The 12,698-nt window shown below is 46.3% G+C and overlaps 1 protein-coding gene across 1 annotated transcript in view; it reads left to right on the top strand.

Moving 5' to 3' along the window:
• MERTK (MER proto-oncogene, tyrosine kinase) overlaps window positions 1-12,698 on the top strand; it is a gene marked incomplete at its 5' end in the record, with an annotated part of 113,496 nt that overhangs the window by 32,669 nt on the left and 68,129 nt on the right. Inside the window, 2 exons of the mRNA XM_082672844.1 lie at window positions 2,515-2,615; window positions 5,709-5,882. Coding sequence (XP_082528970.1) covers window positions 2,515-2,615; window positions 5,709-5,882 — 275 coding nt within the window. The remainder of the gene's footprint in view (window positions 1-2,514; window positions 2,616-5,708; window positions 5,883-12,698) is intronic.

The raw sequence follows: 12,698 nt of genomic DNA, 5'->3' as shown, positions 1-12,698 counted from the left end.
TTGGAGATATTTGTCCTGTGAGGTCTCTTTCTGTCTTCTCCTGGTGACCTCTAAGCATTGTGACATTCAGCTCCTGCCCTAAAGCATGGAGAGACCGGCCTTTCCTTGACCCCTGCATCCTCCCCAAGTCCAACAGTCATTCATCCGGTGCCTTCCAGAATTATGTTGCTCCTACATAGGAATGAGGGGAGAGGGGAAGACAGAGTATTCCCAGTCAATGGGGCACTGCTTAGATTGGCACATCAGGAAATGCAGGGGACAGGGGACCATCACACTGCTGGATCCTGAGACCGTTAAGGAGGTGATGCTAACCCAAGCAGCTCTGGCCCTCGTAGTTCTGACTCATGCCGTTCTTTTTTTTTTTTTTTTTTTTGGCGGTACGCGGGCATCTCACTGTTGTGGCCTCTCCCGTTGCGGAGCACAGGCTCTGGACGTGCAGGCTCAGCGGCCATGGCTCACGGGCCCAGCCGCTCCGCGGCATGTGGGATCTTCCCGGACCGGGGCACGAACCCGTGTCCCCTGCATCGGCAGGCGGACTCTCAACCACTGCGCCACCAGGGAAGCCCCCTGATGCCGTTCTTGATGTGTACCTTCGTTACTCTGTTTATCATAGGCTAATAGGGGTCTGCAGAATAGTGTTGGGAGAAGCGGTATTTACAGTGTCCAGTGTTTGTTCTGAAAACCGTGGCTTCTAGAGGCCGGGGACCCTTCACTGCCGCCTGTCAGCTCCTGGTGGTGACTGTGCTGTGTTAATAACCCTGGCAGCTGCCCCTTCTGACCTTGCCAGCTTCCTGGTCTCTTTTAAGCCTTAAGCCGTAGCCCTTGACAGGTTGAGGACAGATTTTATTTTGCTTTGGGATAAACTGGTTATATTGGGGAACAAGCTGCTAGGAAGGCAGGTGGACCCCTCCACGTTTTTCTTCTTTTTTCTTTTTCCTTCATTCACAGTCTTCTTGGTTGTGTCTGATGGGCAGAGAAGAAATCAGTGCTTGGGGCTAATAAAGGCATCCTCTGTAGGAGAGCATCTGAGAGCATTTCAAAGTGTGCCTCATTGTCTCACCCCTTCCTACCCCGGCTAAGAGCGGGTTTCACGTCTGTGGTGTAACTCCCTGTTTGTAAACACATTGGGAAATTGGCAAGCAGGACTCTGAACCTCTTAGAGCCAAGGCTGCCTGTTTATATAAGATATCTTAGGTTCATCCTGTAATAAGAGGGAAACGAAAGGAAGGCAATTGATAATTAAATAATATGAATGTGAATATGTAAATGCTGGGTGTGACCACACCAGGAGAGATTATAATAAAGTCCACAGTGACTTGCCCCCAGGCACATGGCAGCTGCAGACGGAGCAGTGCTGTCGGTGATCCATCTTCCAGACGATGACTGAGTGACAGCCAAGTTCCAAACAGGACAAAGGGATACTGGCCCTCCATTTTCACGGTCCTGGGAAATGACATGGATATTAACACCAGGCAAAATACTTTGTGTGTGTGTACAGTGAGATTAGGTTCTAGTCTCAGAAGGTCATTTGGGGGCTTCCCTGGTGGCGCTGTGGTTGAGAGTCCGCCTGCCGATGCAGGGGACACGGGTTCGTGCCCCGGTCTGGGAAGATCCCACATGCCGCGGAGTGGCTGGGCCCGTGAGCCATGGCCGCTGAGCCTGCGCGTCCGGAGCCTGTGCTGCGCAACGGCAGAGGCCACAACAGTGAGAGGCCCGCATACCAAAAAAAAAAAAAAAAAAAGAAGAAGGTCATTTGGGATGTGGAAAAGTTGCCCCTGGCCCCTGAAAACCATGTCGCCCCTAGTTATTTGTGACCATCCAAAACAACTCCACAAATTTGCAAAATGCCTGGAGGGGTGGTACTCTGATACAGAGAACCCTGGTACAGAGCCTACCATGGAAATCCAAACAAGTGACAATATATGTGTTAGACCGGGTTCTTCAGAGAAACAGAACCGGTAGAGGACACACACACACACACACACACACACACACACACACAAAGAGAGCGAGAGAAATTTATTTTAAGGATTGGCTAATGTAATTGTGGGTGCTGCCAACTCTGAAATCTGTGGGGTGTCAGTGGGAGGCCCAGGGAAGAGTTGATGTTGCAGCCTTGAGGCCCAAATGCAGTTTGGAGGCAGGATTTCCTGTTCCTCGGAAGACCTCAGTCTATGCTCGTAAGGCATTTAACTGACTACACGAGGCCCACCCAAGCGATGGAGGGTCATCTGCTTTGCTTTGAGTCTACTGGTCGGAATATTCATCACACCTGAAAAACACCTTCACAGAAAAATATCTTTACATCTAGAGTAACGTTTGACCAAGGATCTGGGTACTGTGACCTAGCCATGTTGAGACACACGTGACACACATTAGCCATGTTAATCATCACCGCGAAGGACAAAGAAGTTGAAGAAGTAGGACAAAGTAGGACAAAGTAGGACAAAGAAGTTCCTATAGTAGGAACTCTAAAGGTCGTCACGATAAATATCTTTGTGTTTCTCCCGGAAGCATAACCAGTGTGCAGCGTTCAGACAATGGGTCGTATATCTGTAAGATGAAAATAAACAACGACGAGATCGTGTCTGACCCCATCTACGTCGAGGTGCAAGGTGAGTCCAGAGGCCACAGGGTGTCCAGTTGCCACAGGGCGGTTTGTTGTAGAGCCTGCATTAATCGCTTCGTGTATAATGCTCCAGAGTTTGGCATGCCCATTTGTTTGTTTGTTTTTTAATTGTTTTTATTGAGATATAGTTGATTTACAATGTTGTGTTAGTTTCAGGTATACGGCAAAGTGATTCAGTTTATTATATGTGTGTGTGTATATATATGTATATATATATTTGTGTGTATATATATTCTTTTTCAGATTCTTTTCCCATATAGGCTATTACAAAATATTGAGGCTAGTTCCCCGAGCTATACAGTAGGTCCTTGTTGTTTATCTATTTTATATATAGTAGCATATATATGTTACTCTCAAATTCCTAATTTATCCCATTGGTAACTCTGTATGCAAACCTTGCAAATCCATAAGCACTGAAATTTTACAAGGCCATCTGCTTTGCAGACTTTAGGTAGTTATGAAATTCACTTAATTCTTAGAGATTTAGCTCTATCCTACACGCTATGGCTGAGCTAAAAAGAGATTGTGGACCTCCTTGTCCTAAGGTTATTTACAATTTAAAACAACTGAAGTCTTTCTATGTTAAGAAACAAAATGCAACCTATTATCCAGTTCTCAGTGCTGGCACCAGATGCCACTCACCTGGTCAAGTGCCAATTTGTTTATTATTCAGTATCTGTTACTGTCTCGCTTATGCAGACGGTGAAATCAGGGAGAGTGAGCCGTTTTCTTGATTGGGCCTGCAGCTCGGCCTGGGATTCCTCTTTAGGCCCTAGGATTTGTCAGGCGCGTGATTCAGTGCAGTTCGATGCCATGACATGAGATGGGCTTGGTGGGGGAGCTGGAGCAACAGGCAAGGAGAAGGCAGTCTCTGCCCTCAAGGAAGTTGGACTCTCGTGGGGAACGTGAGCTGATGCACAGGTGAGCCAGGCCAGGGGGGCCCGGGTCCTGCATCTCGGGGTTTGCACGTCCGGTTCGGCAATGGCAGGGCCTGTCAAGTGAGGCTTTGAGGAGGAAGCATCTTCATTATCACCCCAAGTGGCTGCTCCCCACTGTCCTAGGGGCTGCCCTCCAGGGTCTCTGCATCCCTGCTCGCTGAGGTGCAGAGCCTTCAGAACAACTTTTCTGCTTTCTCCCGACCCTCCTCATCAAAGGCTTTAGAGCAGGTGATTAGCTTTTCAAGGAACTTCAACGAGAAGCATCTCCCACAAAAAGGCTGCTGTGCTACCCTTTCTTTTGCAGACATGAACTTGATACCCTCTAATGCTGCAGGAGGCCTGAGGGAGGGGCCCCTCAGAGGAATCTCTTTTGGAGCTTTGCTCTGAGCCCATCCCAGGCTGCACAGCCAGTGCCACAGGGATCTGTCCGCATCAGCCAGAGGGGAGGGTTGCTACATTTGCTGCTAATCTGGGAAAACTGTTCAGAGGACATTTCACTTGTAAAATCCCAGAAAAAATGCCCAGGGCAGGAATGAGTTAGGTGCAAATGGAGTTTTGCAAAACTTTGAAACATGAAAAAAGAATCCCATTTTACCACTCCCACATCAGTCCTGCTGGGACCAGATCTGTGAGCTCCCAGTCCCAAAAGAACACAGCTTAAACGTCTGAGGCCAGTTAGCTTGATCTGTTAAATTTTTGTCACATGCCCCAAATAAGTACCAACTGGTTTTCTCTGAGCTATTCTTAACGTCCCTTCCCTATGACCCCGGTTCTGGAATCATAGTGGGAGATCTTGGGGTTGTAGCTGTGTAACTCTGTCTATACTCTTCATGAGAATGTGCTTGGAGAAGTGTTCAGCCCTGTACGAGTGTACAGATTTTAAAATTTATTATCCCTCACCTGAAAGTCTCACACAAAATAGGTTGTCCTCAAAAACAGGCAGACCACACCGTTCAGGATGGCCATCATCCAAAAAAGTCTACAAATAATAAACACTGGAGAGGGTGTGGAGAAAAGGGAACCCTCGTATACTGTTGGTGGGAATGTAAATTGATGCAGCCAACATGGAGGTTCCTTAAAAACTAAAAATAGAGTTACCATATGATCCAGCAATCTCACTCCTGGGCATATATCTGGAAAAGACAAAAACTTTAATTTGAAAAGATACATGCACCCCAATGTTCACAGCAGTACTATTTACAATTGCCAAGACATGGAAGGAACCTAAGCGTCCATCAACAGATGAATGGATAAAGAAGATGTGGTGTATATACTGGAATATTACTCAGCCATAAAAAGGATGAAATATTGCCATTTGTAGCCACATGGATGGACCTAGAGATTATCATACAAGTAAAGTAAGTCAGACTGAGAAGGACAAATATCATATGATACCACTTATATGTGGAATCTAAAAAAATGGTACAAAGGAACTTATTTACAAAACAGAACCAGACTCACAGACATAGAAAACAAACTTGTGGTTACCAAAGGGGAAAGAAGGGAAGGGATAAACTAGGAGTTAGGAATTAGCATATACACACTACTATATATAAAATAGATAAACAACAAGGACCTCCTGTGTAGCACAATATAGTTGATATTGAACTATATTCAATATGTTGTAATAACCTATAATAGAAAAGAATCTGAAAAAGAATATATTTTTACATACGTATAACTGAATTACTCTGCCGTACACCTGAAACTAATAACAACGTTGTAAATCAAGTATGCTTAAATTTAAAAAAGAAAAAAAAAATTGGGTAGACTCTTATGTGGCTTCATTTTCACTTTGTGTTTATTGGTAAGGAATCCTGAAAACCTGCCAGCCTTTCCCAGGAGTTTGAGCAACACCTAATTTCAGAACTGCCAGGCCTCCCTTCTGAAAAAAAACAGTTCTGAATCACCATGACTCCTTTGGGAAAGTGTCCTAGAAGACAGGCTAGAGCTAGGCTGGCAGGAATTAGCCCCTTTGTTCTTTCCTACCCAACTTCAGGGAGGTAAAAACTGGCCGTTTCAGACCTGGGTGGTGGACAGAGAAGGCTCCCGCTGCCAAGCTCCCGTGTGGTTTCCATTCCCCTGGGGGCTGTGCCTCGGCCTGATCTAATAGCTTCTTTCACTCACCTCTTCCTCTGCAGGACTTCCTCACTTTACGAGGCAGCCTGAGAGCATGAATGTCACCAGAAACACAGCCTTCAACCTCACCTGTCAGGCCGTGGGCCCACCTGAGCCCGTCAACATTTTCTGGGTTCAGAACAGCAGCCGTGTCAATGAACTTCCAGAAAAATCCCCCTCCGTTCTGACTGTCCCTGGTGAGTCTGAGTTGTGGGATTTCCATACTGTTTGCCCTGGAATGGTGGAAGGGGAGCAGAAGTTTGATGAGCGCCGTGTGCACAGCAGCAGGGAGTCGAGGCGGATGAAACCGCAGGTGAGGCAGCTGAGGGTAGGGGCCAGGTGGAGGGGGAGGCGGGTGGGAATCTCGGGGGTCAGAGGTCACAGGGCAGGACTGGGGCGTGGGGATACGGCCACCGCGGGTGTCTGTGGTTAAGTTGGCGAAGTGGCCAGAGTCCTTGAGCCTGGGCAGCGGGAGCCCTGCTCACATCTTCCGTGGCAGCTGTGGCCCTGCTGGCTGGCAGGGCTTGCATTTCAGGAACCACTGATGGGACGACCTCAGCGAGGTTTGGCGGCAAGGAAGCTGCGTTGGCCACGGGGTTGGCTGCGGGAGGACTGAGTCACTGTGAGGCCGTGGCCGCCCTGATGGTCAGCGGTCATCTGATTTCCCTCCGAATGGGCGTGCCCTGGCTTCCTTGCCGTGCTCCTCCGACAGCGCTCTCGGGGTCTGCGCCACTGATGTTTCTGTGCCGCTGAATCCAGCGGGCTCCTCTTTGGCTCCTGTCACTGCATCTTCCAGCAACATCTGGCAAGGTTACCAGCCCCGATCCTTCCTTTTTTTCACACACTCAGCAAACGTTCTGAGGGATGCGCACGCCAGAGGTGACCTTCAGGAAGCCCTGTCTTCCTGGCTTCCTTCCTGCCTCCCGACTCGTCCTCTTCCCTTGACAGGAGTTCTGAATGTGGGAGGGTGCCCTAGGGCTCAGTCCTGGACCCACCTCTGAGAGTTCCTTTGGGCCCCTGGCTTCGCGACCATCTGTGTGATGACAACCTTGAACTTCATGTCTCCAGCTCAGACCTCCCCCCTGAGCTTCAAGCTCCTTGCTTGGCATTTCCACTTACTGGGTATGGAAGCGTCTTAAAATGAAACTCTTGATTTCCCCCCAAGACTTGCTCTGCCCCAGAGTTCCCCATCTTAGTAAATGATATCACCATTTGCCCATCCTTCCTTCCTTCTCCTTTTCCACACTGAATGCATCAGCAGGTTGTCAGTTCTGCTCCAACAGTACATCTCAAATCTGTCTTTTCTCTGTCACTGCTGCAGTGCCCTGGTCCACGTCACTGCCAGCTCTTGCCCACAGCACTGCAGTAACTTCCTAACTGGTCTCTTTGCTTCTAGCCTTGTCCCCACTCTCGTCCTCCATGGCAGTTCGTGTCCCCCGCCTGCTGGAACCCTTCAGGGGCTTCCCATTATCTTTGACTGGCACTCAGAGTCCGTCCTGCCCCCGCTCACAGGACCTGCGCGCTCTGGTTCCCGCTCAACTCTCCAGCCCAAACCCATCCCACTCTTTCCCTGCTTATTACGCACCCGTCACACTGATTGTCTTTCATTTTCTCAGAAACGTCACCTTTCTCCCTGCCTCAGGACCTTTGCACTTTCTTTCTGTCTGCTTGCCGTGTTGTTCCATCTGCCCTTCATCCCATGACACGTCTCAGACATCACTTTTGCACAGAAGTCTTTCCTGGTCCTTCTTTTAGTTCCTCCCCACTCCTTTATTGACTCCCAGGCATGTATTCTTGTGGACTTCCTTCACTGCGCTGGTCACAGTCTGTAATTTCCCTGTTTATTTGTTTAGTTGCTTGTCTATCTTCTTAGAGAATGTATACTCAGCAAGAACAGGGACTTTGTCTCCCCCAAGGTGGTGCCTGACTCATGGTAATACTCACTGAATATTTATGCTGAGTGGACCAGCTAGTGAATGCCAACCTGAGGTATTGTTTCTGAATCACTTTTCTTACTCCCGAGTCCACAAGCAATGTTATGTCTCTGCCTTCATCTGAGTTTTCTTTGAGTTTCTCCAAGGAATTGATCGTCAAGTAACTTATTTGTTCAAAATTAATTTAAAAAAAATACATTCCTCCCTCTCTGGGATGATTGCTTAAGTCCCATAAAGGAGGATTTATGGGGCATACAATGAAATATGTAGGTTAAATTGACATACAGTTAAATGCATAGCAATTAAATGCACCACTCAGTGAGTCATGATAAATGTAGACACTCACGTAACCACCACTTCAATCAAGATATAGAACAAAGCTTCCCTGGTGGCGCAGTGGTTGAGAGTCCGCCTGCCGATGCAGGGGACGCGGGTTCGTGCCCCGGTCCGGGAGGATCCCACATGCCGCGGAGCGGCTGGGTCCGTGAGCCATGGCCGCTGAGCCTGCGCGTCCGGAGCCTGTGCTCCGCAACGGGAGAGGCCACAACAGTGAGAGGCCCGCGTACCGCAAAAAAAATAAAATAAAATCTGAATGTTTGCAGGTAGGCACCCTGCTATCTTGGAATTAACCCTGAAGTAAACTTTTCCCATCCCTTCTACCAAGAGGAAGCGGAGCAGGGAAGTGGTTTAAAGAGCCCTGATTGTTGAGACATGTTTGAACAGGAAGGTCATACGCTTTCCCCTCTTGATATCGGTTTTGTTTTGTTTTTTCCTCTGTGATGTAAGCGCTGTCTTCAAGAACCATGAGCAAAGAAGTACTTTGTCTAAAGGGCATTATTCTGAGTCAACAAAGCCAATCTCAAAGGTTACGTGTAAAATATACTTGGCGGCTGTCCTTGGAAGGCTCTTCGAAGGGATCTCTGTTTGAAATGTTTTCCAGCTGTGATTTCCTTTCTGAACAATCTGAGGCTAATTCAATTTGTGGCACCTTTCTGCTCTCCAGATTTTTGTCAGAAGGCAAATTACCCGTATATGGCTCTCTACAATCATATAGATGGTTTTGCTGGTTTGGGCTGAGACTTTTACTGAATTGTAAATAAATGATCCCATTGGTACAGGGGAAAAAAAAAAAAGGTTACATGCTATGTAATTCCATTTAGACAACATTATCTTTTTTTTTTTTGAATTTTATTTTATTTTTTTATCCAGCAGGTTCTTATTAGTTATCTATTTTATATATATTAGTGTATATGTGACAATCCCAATCTCCCAATTCATCCCACCACCACTTTCCCCCCTTGGTGTCCATACGTAAATGACAACTTACAGTGATGGTGTACATATCAGCTCCTGCCAGATGTTAGGTTGGGGGAAGGATGTTCGTAAAAAGGGTGGCACAGGGAAGCTTCTTTTTGGTGATGGAACAGTTCTCCATCTGTACACGAATCTGTACCTGTAATAAAATTTCATAGAAATCCCCCCCACACACACACAAAATAAAACAACCAAAAGCTGGTGAACTCTGAATAAGGTCTGTATTTTAGTTAATAGTATTGTACCAGGGACTTCCTTGGTGGTCCAGTGGTTAAGACTCTGCACTTCCACTACAGGTGGCGCGGGTTCGATCCCTGGTGGAGGAACTAAGATCCCGCAGGCCGCGAGGTGCGGCCCAAAAAAAAAAAGTATTTATCATACCAAAGTCACCTTCCTAGTTTTGATGGCTGTACTATGATCATGTAAGATCTTATCTTTTAGGGGAACCTGGGTGAAGGGTGCTAGGAACTCTTTACTCTTTCTGCAGTTTCTTGTGAATTGAAAACTATTTCAAAGCAAAGTTATTTTCCCCAAGGAAGTACTTCGTCATTGGCAAAATAAAGTCCCCAAATAAAGAGCAGAACTGCAGAAAGCTTTTGCTGCATGGTGTTCAGTGGTGGGATGCGTTACAGGTTAGTGGTTAAGATCCCGAGCTCTGATACAGACTAATGCCAGGTCACCACTGTGTCCCTAGGCAACTTACTCACCTTCTTCATAGAAAATAGGGGTAATAACAGTGTCTACTTCATAGAACATTTATGAGGATTCAGTGAAATAATGGATGTAAAGGCCTTGGTACAGAAGCAGCCTACAGGAATGACTGAAATGTTACCTGTTACAAATTTTCATATGCAACAGTTACTAACTCATTGTCAATTTTGAGCTACCTTTCTACCAAGAGTGGGGGACTTAGGCTCATCTTTCTGGTTTTTACTTTTTAAAAACTACTCATTTTATATTTAAATCCACATTTAGAAAACAGCTAAGCTAGTTTTGGTTTTAGTTAATTGGCTATAATTCGTAATGTTCATTGTCATAACAACAGTAACAATAATAATGAGAATTTATATAAATCAGTTCGTCATTCTCACAGTGCTTTTGGTAAAGATTTACTTTGAGCCTCTTTGCAACCTGTGATATAGTTAGGCATTTTTTAATTCCCATTTTGCAGATCAGGAAAAAATTTGGAGCAATTAAGGGACCTTATGGCCGAAGGGCTAGTCTTTGCGTGGCAGCTGGAACGATCCTTATAAAACACAGACTAGATCATATCAGTCTTCTGCTCAAAGCCCCAGGTTCCCCACCTCACTTGGAGGACAAAGGCCTGACCCACATGTTCCCTCTGGTTTGAACCTTCCGTCACCCTCCAGAATAAACTTGGCCCGTTCCCTCACCCTGAGTCTTTCCTGAGAGGCCATTTCTCAAAGAGCTCCCTCTGACCTGCATATTTAAAACCACAGCCACTTCTCTCTACCCACCCTGACCCCCTGATCCCTATTTTTCCATCGTACTAATCACCTTCTAATAGAACATGCAGCTTACTTATTTATTAAGTTTATTATTTCCCACCCACTTTTCTCCATGAGAATGTGAGCTCTCTAAGGGTAAGGATCTTTGTTTCATTCACGGATAGATCCCAAGTGCCTGTAAATGTTGAATGAGTGAATTCCGGGCAGATAGTGAATTCCAAGTTAATAAGTGTAAGTCCTTCATTTATGCAGCGTATTCTTCTATTTCCTGCCTCTTTGGGTAGAAAGATGAACACCAGGGAAGAAAATTAAAGGGACAGGATTCCTTAACCTAGAACTCAAAGAACTGCCCTAACGGTGCTCTTAGAAGCTGATTCCTCAGCGATTCTGACTGTCCTTTCCTCCAGGGAACATCCTGTGGCTGAATGTTCCCTAAAATGTCTTTCAGACCTTGCGTCAGGGGCTGTCTTTTTTTAAACTAGCAGAGGACCAAGCAAGAGGGGCATGAACCATCATAATGGACTTGGGTGGGACATAATGGAGTAAGAGGGATGCCCACGAGAAGAGGACACAGTAACAGGAGATGTGGAGACGCTGGTGCTGGGGGCGCTCGGGAGAATGGGTGGTAGGGTGGAGACGGAGGGGTATGTGGATGAATTTCTCCCTGGGAAGCCACAAGTGTTTGGGCTCTAAAACTTCAAGGTCTATTCCAGTCTGGTTATTGTTCATCCCGAGGGAGAACAGAAAAGTGAGGCGGGGGGAGCTGTCTTTCTTAGTACATCTGGGTTGCTGTATTCAACCCAGGCTTATAAATGAGTCTCCAGTTAGGAAGCTTGTGCCATTAAGCAAAAAAAAGAAATGTCACTGAATACATTAAGCCAGGAAGCCTATATCTGGCCTTAAGTTTTGGCCCATCCAGTTCTGGAGAAAGTTAACCTGGGTTGGAAGCAGTTTCCACTTCTCTCTGCTGGCATCCTTTTGGCCTGTGGACATTCACCACCTCAGCCCCCAGACAGATCTGCTCTCCTAGATGGTTTGGCTACTTGTGGGCAGTTCTGAATCGGAGTGGGTGCCCTGTACCAGGGAATTAGCTGCAGATCGTCTTCCTGACTTTGTGTGTCCTCTGAAGAGAAACACGAAGAGGAAAAATGACTTCCCGCTTAACCTAAAATCATGTTCCCCGAGGAGCGGTTTCACTCTCGGTATTGATCAACCTTGCAGGACCGAAGAACTGTGGGCTTAACTCATCTTTGCGATCTATAACTAGATGGTGGATCTCCAGGAAATAACTCCATTCTCTTGTTTTCTAGCAGGGCTCCTCTTGCCCTCACAACCAGTTGGGAATGTCACTTGTAGTTCGTACTCAAGTGTTTCCCAAGAGTTTGGACAAGAGCGATTGAAATCAAATGACTGGTTTTAGCCTGCAGATGTCTGCTCAAATATGTACAAAATATAAGTTTTGATTGAGTGTCTTCTGACCGAGCCAAAGCTGATTTTTCTAAATATAAGCCAAGTTTTGCGAGTCCATGTAGCCTGGCAAAACGGGCCTCTCATTTGGGAGCTGATGACCTGGAAGCTAAGGTGAAAAGCCAGGTGTCACAGGCCTGCCTGGGAAAGTGACTGGCAGCAGGGGCCCCAGGTGACGGCTTAGAGGGGTCAGTGGATCCTCATGCAGTATGTGTCCTCTTTCCGAAAGTCAGTGCCTGACCAAATGCCCGAAGTCCTGACTCTATGGCAGTTTTTCTTTTTCACCTTCTACTTCCCTGTCATCTCTTTCTTACTTTACAAAAGAAAAAAGACCTCTCTCTGCCTTACCTGGAGTCACAACAGGGCATCAGTTCTCCAATGCTTTGGTCTCCTCTTTACTGTCTTAAAAGTGATTGAAAACCTACACGTTTTTGTTTATGTGAGATACATCTATTGCCATTTACTGAATTAGAAATTAAAACACAATAATACACAAGCACGTTTCATTAGCTCATAGAGCTATGACATCATCACACATCATACACCTTATGGAAAATTCCATCATACATTCCCGAGAGCATGAGAGTGAAGAGGGCAAATAACATATTGCTATTCTCACAAAAATAGTTTTCAACTTGAGGCCCCCCCAAAGATTCTCTGGGATGCCCGGGAGCCTCTAGACCACACTCTGAGAACAGCTGCTCTAGTGCATTGGCTCAAGGTTAACAAAATTCCAGACTACCACATAGAAAATTCCAAATTTTGTCCAGCAAAGGAGTTGTGCTTCCCATAAAATTTTGCTTTGTATGTTTAAAAATGACATGTATAT

Source organism: Grampus griseus, assembly GCF_964374135.1.
Source record: "Grampus griseus genome assembly, chromosome: 15".
Taxonomy (NCBI): domain Eukaryota; kingdom Metazoa; phylum Chordata; class Mammalia; order Artiodactyla; family Delphinidae; genus Grampus; species Grampus griseus.
This window is presented reverse-complemented; position numbering and strand designations above follow the sequence as displayed.